The sequence below is a fragment of the Humulus lupulus genome, chromosome 9, assembly GCF_963169125.1.
Source record: "Humulus lupulus chromosome 9, drHumLupu1.1, whole genome shotgun sequence".
Taxonomy (NCBI): domain Eukaryota; kingdom Viridiplantae; phylum Streptophyta; class Magnoliopsida; order Rosales; family Cannabaceae; genus Humulus; species Humulus lupulus.
In genome coordinates, this window is record NC_084801.1 from 66,838,558 (window position 1) to 66,845,667 (window position 7,110).

Sequence of the window (7,110 nt, forward strand, 5' to 3'; positions counted from 1 at the left end):
ACAAAACTGTAATCCCAACAACTAACACTTAGAATCATAAACTATTAGGTGAATAACAATTTTAAGATGGCTTTAGATTCATATTTAAACCCAATCTATTGGCTACATAAATAAGATAAAAACAAGAATCATAATATTAAGCATTGAAAACATAATAATTTTATATAGATGGTGTTATCCCGAAAATCAGAAGTGAATGACGTGGCAGGAATTAATTGCGCGTGGCTGACACCTGGAAAACCAGTGTTCGACTATTGACCAAGAAGATGTTCGGAGTTATGCGATCAATCCATCATGGGTCTCCAATCCAGTGCTGGTTCCCAAGCCTAACGGCAAATGGCGAACCTGTGTGGATTTTACTGACCTCAATAAAGCCTGCCCAAAGGATTGCTTCCCACTCCCAAGAATCGACCAACTGGTCGATGCTACCGCAGGACACGAGATCCTCTCGTTCATGGATACATATTCGGGCTACAATCAGATTAGCATGCATCCCCCTGACGAGGATCACACCAGCTTTCGGACCGATACGGGCTTATACTGTTATAAAGTAATGCCCTTCGGACTGAAAAACACAGGTGCGACTTACCAGCGGCTAGTCAACCACATGTTTAAGGAGCTGATCGGAGTAAACATGGAGGTGTACGCGGACGACATGCTGGTAAAGTCTAAAAAGGCAGAAGGACATGTGCAGGATTTACAAGAATGCTTTGATGTACTCAACAAGTACCAGATGAAATTAAATCCTCTCAAATGTTCCGTCGGAGTTGGATCAGGGAAGTTTTTGGGGTTCATTGTAAATTCAAGAGGAATCGAAGCCAACCCCGACAAGATAAAAGCCCTGATCGACATGAAATCGCCAGAGAAAATTAAAGATGTACAAAGTCTGACCGGGAGAATCGCAGTCCTAAATAGATTTATTTCGAAGTCAACGGACAAGTGCGTCCCCTTTTTCAATCTACTTAGAGGCAACAAGAAATTTGAATGGACAGAAGACTGCGAGCAAGCCTTTCAAGCCTTGAAAGCGCATATGGTACAGCCTCTCGTTTTATCAAAGCCGGTCGAAGGAGAGACTTTATTCAATTACCTGGCGATCACTGAAGTTGCTGCTAGTGCGGTATTAGTACGAGAGGAAGAAGGCGTACAAAAAGCGGTATACTATGTTAGCAAGAGGCTGATTGGGGCAAAACTAAGATATCCGCCCATTGAAAGGTTAGCATATTGCTTAATCCTGGCCTCGAGGAAGTTACGCCCTTACTTCCAAGCCCATTCCATCACAGTGCTAACCGACCAGCCCCTTCGGCAAGTTCTCCAAAAACCAGAGGCGGCTGGACGATTATTAAAATGGGCAGTCAAACTAGGGCAGTTTGATATCACATATTCACTGCGAGCAGCAGTAAAAGGACAAGACTTGGCTGATCTTATTGCAGAGTGCACTGAACTCCCAGACAGCGAACAGTGCGAACAGCCTAGCGCGCCTGAGCCTCAAGAGAAAGCTCCTTCGTGGAAGTTATTCACGGATGGGTCATCCAACGAATCCCACGCAGGAGCGGGAGTGATATTGATAATGCCGGAAGGGCATCGATTTCACTGCGCTATTAGGTTTGACTTCACCGCGTCAAATAATGAAGCTGAATACGAAGCCCTCCTCGCTGGACTGAGAATGGCCAAAGACATGGACATAAAGACGCTTGATATTTACAGTGATTCACAGCTGGTGGTGAATCAAGTCCTAGGGGAATATCAAGCGCGGGGCTTAAAAATGGTAGCCTACTTGAATAAAACTAAAGACCTGCTAGCCCAGTTCACGAAGTATACCCTCCAGCAAATACCGCGGGATCAAAATTCAAACGCAGACGCCTTAGCCAAACTCGCAAGCGCGAAAGATGCTGACACTCTGAACATTGTGCCAGTAGAAAGATTGAGTGGGCAGAGCATACGAGCGGTTGAATCCATTATGGAAATTTGAATGGAGGATACATGGATGGCACCTTACTTGGAGTATCTGACAAACGGTGTACTACCAACAGACAGAAACAAAGCCTGAACTCTACAAAGGCAGGCCGCTAGGTACATACTGGTCGATGGTGTTATGTACCGAAGAGGATTTTCCATACCACTACTCAGGTGTATCACACCAGAAAAAGCTAAGGAGCTAATGAGAGAGGTACATGAAGGCTTCTGCGGGGATCACGCTGGGGGGCAGAGTTTGGCAAAATAGATTCTCTAAGGCAAGGATACTTCTGACCAACTATGAACGAGGATTCGATGGAATTTGTATGAAGATGTGATAAATGTCAAAGGTTCTCCAAAATTCCACGAGCAGCTCCAAACGAGTTGAAACAGATGTAGAGCACGTGGCCTTTTGCGGTATGGGGATAGATTTGATTGGATCCCTGCCAACGGGAAAAGGCGGAGTAAAGTACGCAGTCGTGGCAGTTGATTACTTCACCAAATGGGCCGAAGCTGAACCACTCGCTACCATAACGACCAAGAAAGTTCTTGACTTTGTCATCAAGAACATTGTTTGCCGGTATGGTTTGCCCCGAAAGATAGTTTCAGACAATGGAACCCAATTTGACAGCGACTTATTCACCGACTTCTACAAGAGGCACGGAGTTATCAAAAGCTTTTCTTTAGTTGCGCATCCCCAAGCAAACGGACAGGTCGAGGCCGTGAATAAGACTCTTAAGGACACTCTGAAAAAAAGGCTTGAAGACGCTAAAGGAGCATGGCCGGAGCAGCTGCCTGAAGTCCTCTGGTCGTATAGAACGTCTCACCGAACAGCAACAGGTCATACCCCATTTTCCCTAGCCTACGGATACGAAGCTATGCTACCTATCGAGTTAGATCCCCCCTCACATCGACGCTTAACATACGATCAGGACCAGAATAGCCAACTGATGATGGAGTCCCTAGACTCAATTGATGAGATACGAGAAAAAGCCCAACTCCGAGTTGCTACGTACCAGCAAAAGGTCACCCGGTACTTTAACTCAAAAGTAAAAGAAAGAAAATTCAACGTCGGTGATTTGGTGCTACGATGAGTTTTCTTAAACACCCGCGACCCCACTGCTGGAGTACTCGGACCTAACTGGGAAGGACCTTACCAGATTGAAGAAGTCCTTCACCCAGGCACCTACAAACTTGCACGCCTAAACGGAGATCTCGTTCCATGATTTTGGAATGGAGAACACCTGCGCAAGTATTATCAGTGAACAGTCCTTTTTAAAGAACTCGCTTGTATTAAAATTCTACTTTTTACAAGTTTTGCAAAAAAGGGTTAGCCACGTTGTATCGCTAATCGCTTATAAATGTAAGATCTTTTTTAAGATCACTCGTAAAAACATGTTTAGTCCATTTTTAATACGAGATTATAAGGGACTGTGCGCAGCCAGTCATTCTTGCCAACTATTGTAAATTTATTTTTACAAGTATTTGTTCATTACGTGTGTTGTTTTGCTGTATTACAAGTGTTAAATGTTGCAACAAGCAGTAATGTTCGGGCAGGTCGTGGTTAAGGCAAGTGACCCAGGACCTAAAGCTCCTTGATCACTTGGGGGGCATATAAGGTACATCGATAGCAAAGCATACCACAAGGTATGTAAACACATGAACAAAATAAGTGAAAACATGCTACGGTACTTAAGAGTATTTTTCAAAATTTATGATTTTGTTAAATCAAACTAAAGTGCTATGCTAAGTTCGGTCATGCGAACAGGTATTATAATAAAAAGATTATAATATCAAAGGCGAACGTTTACACCGCGAGCATTAGCGCTCGGATGTAAAAATAGAATTAAAAGGATTAAAAACCTTTACACCGCGAGCATTATTGCTCGGATGTAATTGTTCAAACATAAGAAAAAGAGCTGCCCTCGCAGCAATAAAATTAAAAAAGGATTGTCTTTACTAAAAGATCCGTAGGCCATAAAGCGAAAAAAAAAGAAAAAATAAATATTAATTTTTTCTGGGGAGCAGGAGGGCCTTCTGGATTAGGAGCGTTTGGACCAGCCGGAGGTTTAGCCACAGCAGCAGCAGCAGGAGTTTGGGCCTTGGCGGCCTTGGCTTTCTCTTCTGCTTCCAGCCGAGCAACACACTGCGTCATCAGCGTCTCTTGCAACTGCTTGGAGAGATAGCTGATGTCTGCCTCCCGATTGTGCTTCCAGAGGTCGTAGAAGCTGAGGAAGGTGGCTTCCTTATACTTCTTCAGAGTTTTAACTCCGTCCTCCTCGAGCTCGCGCACCCGTTCCTCAAGCTTCTTTACCTCATCCCTGCTAGCGGTCAGGTCGAGTGTGAGCTGCTTGCACTCTTGGGTGGTGAGTTTGCAGTTCTCCTTCCATTTGTGCCGCTCGTCGATGGCTTTGTTCCGGGCCGCTTCGCTCTCCTGAAGCTCTCGGGTGAGAGTGGATTGATCCTCGCATAGCTGCTTGTTCAGCTTAACCAGCTCCCTGTTCTCCTCAAGCAGCTTAGCCTTCTCATTCTCAAGCGCTTGCGTGGCCTGGCCAAGCCTGGAGTCAAAGTTCCTCTCTCGAGAAACCATCGCCCCGGCTCGACGCCAGCTGGCAGTCAAGGACAAAAACCCCTGAAGAAAAAAGTGAGTTAAGAAAGGAAGTTTAGCATAAATGACAAAGAAGCGAAAGACGACTTACACTGGCTATCTCGTTCAGCTCCCTGTTGATGATTTCGTTGATGTCCATCGTGGCAGTGTTAGTGATGGCGACCTGGGCGCGCTTGTGCTTGGAGAGCCGATATAATCTCTCCCTGGCCATGCCAACTATGTGGCTGGGCAGGGAGCCTTCGGACAATTGGTCCGTGGTCTCTTTGTCTGCGGCCTTTGAGGAAGGCTGAGGGTCGACAGTCGTGGGAGTTTGCTGCTCGGGGGCAGGCGGATGTGTTAAGTTCTCTTTGGAGGGGGCGTCGGTGGGAGCGTCTTCTGTTCGGGCTTTCTTTGAAGGGGTCTTGCTACTTTCCCCGCGAGCTCTTTTGCTGTCCTTCTTCGAGACAGAAGCTTCAGCAGCAGCTTGGTAATGAGCAAAGAAGTCTCCGGGGTCCATGCCTGCACAAAGAATGACATTTCAAATGATGAGTTTAAAGGGTCGCAGAGAAACAAAGGATAGAATATAAGAGATGCAAAAGTAAGGTACCCGAGCTACACCTACTGGTCGTAACATTATCTACTGAACTACCTAGTTCCTGGAAGAAATCTTAATTTAAAGAAGGAGCGCTCCTAAAGTTGTCGTCCCCATCAAACAGGTGGATGGGAATGGGCAAGTTATTTAAAAACGATAATGGTGTACCGTATACATCCTACGAGTCGTCAAACTGTTCGGCAGGCTCAGCAGCCTTTTGTTTCCCCTTGCCCTTAGGGACCGACGGTTCTGCTGCTCGATGGGGAGCAGCGGGTTCCCTGATTGTAACCCCAGTTGGCCTCCTCCTGGGAGGGGGTGACTGAGGCTGCTGCTCGGGACCCTGCTCGCGTCCCGCGCCAGCATGGACACCACCCACCGCAAGTTCGCTGGTCGTAGGAGGGGAGCCCTTAAGGCCAGCCAACCTAAGGTTAGCCTCAGTGATCAGGTTTTTCACTCTTAGCAGCATTGGGCATACTGGCTAAGAGTGCTGCCCTCGACTCCATTCCTGGAGTACAGTGAAACAGTTGAGTATTATGACAAGAAAAAATTTAAAGGGCAAGAACTACTGGCTTAAGGCTCGTTATTCCTCTTACCTCCTCGGGTGAATGCTAGGTTGTTCGCAGCAATGTCAGGTGTGAGAAAGTATTCCAGGTGATACTTCCCCACATTGGAGATATGGGTGGTCTCGGACAGAAACGTGCGTCCAGTCTCCTGATGGCAAAAATGGAAGAACCCCGTACCGTCTTGATTGGGGTTGGACTTAAGGTCAAAAAGATAATTGACCTCATGAGGAGAGGGGGCTGGCCAATTCTTGAGTTTGTAAAGGATATAGAGCACTGTCAGCATCCTATATCCGTTCGGGGTAATCTAGAAAGGGGCCACCCCGAAGTAATTAGCCACCCCTTGGAAAAACGAATGCAGAGGCAAGGTGGCACCCGCCTCAATATGATATCTCGACAAGGCGCTGAAAGCCCCCCCTGGCAGGTTGGCTCGTTGGTCGATGGAAGGCCTGACTAGGGTCACCCCCGTCAGATTGTACTTGGTTAAATAATTGGAGACCATGCGAATGGTCACCGTGCTCGGAGATACTACATGCCACTCGACAGCCGGCTGGACGGCATGACGAGGACGGGCATGTGCTTGGACTTCAGTCTCGGGAGGAAATTCTCGTCGACCACTGGTCGAGGGGGCATCAGCAGGAGGCTGACTTGGAGAAGGGTTGAGCCTTTTTCTGGCCTTGGTTTTAGTTTTGGCCATTTTCTGGGTAGGAGCTGGTGGAGGATTTGGGTTAGAGCGTGAGAATGGAATTTCTGGGATTAACATGGATGGATTCTCTTCGCCTTCGAGCAATTGGGCTAAGAGATCGTCTTCGATAGGTCTTTCTCCTCCCCAAGGGTCTTGCATATGAACTGCAAACAGACAATGGAGGAGATAAGACAATCTGCGAAGTAGTGTGGGGAAGCTGGGATAACGTTGTTCGTGCCTAAATAACCAGCAGCATCCTAATCCTACGCTAACTTCAACGTGGGTAAATAATAAAAAAGAGCAGGGAAAGAAGAACGTATTCTGAAAAGAACCTTTTTTCAACTCCCAAAGGGCAGGAAAAAATTTCAGTTTTTTCGTCTAGCTTAAAGGTTGAATCTTTCGACAACCTAGCGTCCCAAATCAGAAACTCTATCTATCAAAGTACTAATCTAACCCATACAAGGCATGACGATGTACTTCTACAAAATATTAGGCAACTTATACTAAATACCCTAAAAACCCTATTCAAGAACGCAGACATATCAGAGCAAGAAAATAGCATGCATGGCGCAGTACAGAGCTTAAAGGATGGAATCCTTACCTGAGAGGAGGAGGGGATTCGTGAGAAAATGAAAACTTGAGGCGGAAGACCTGTAGCACGACGTCGGACTGGTTTTCGAAGCTCTGAACACTGGTGCGAGTTCTTGAAAACTTTGGCGAAAGTGACGGGTAA

At 46.5% G+C, this 7,110-nt stretch overlaps 1 protein-coding gene across 1 annotated transcript; it reads right to left on the minus strand.

Moving 5' to 3' along the window:
- Positions 1-3,746: 3,746 nt before the first annotated feature.
- LOC133800891 (uncharacterized) lies at positions 3,747-7,060 on the minus strand. Its single transcript, XM_062238997.1, has 3 exons — positions 6,979-7,060; positions 4,653-5,059; positions 3,747-4,585 (listed from the first exon to the last, which is right to left on the minus strand). The coding sequence occupies exons 2-3, from the start codon at positions 5,055-5,057 to the stop codon at positions 3,893-3,895; spliced, it is 1,098 nt and encodes a 365-aa protein (XP_062094981.1). The 5' UTR covers positions 5,058-5,059; positions 6,979-7,060; the 3' UTR covers positions 3,747-3,892.
- Positions 7,061-7,110: the final 50 nt, after the last annotated feature.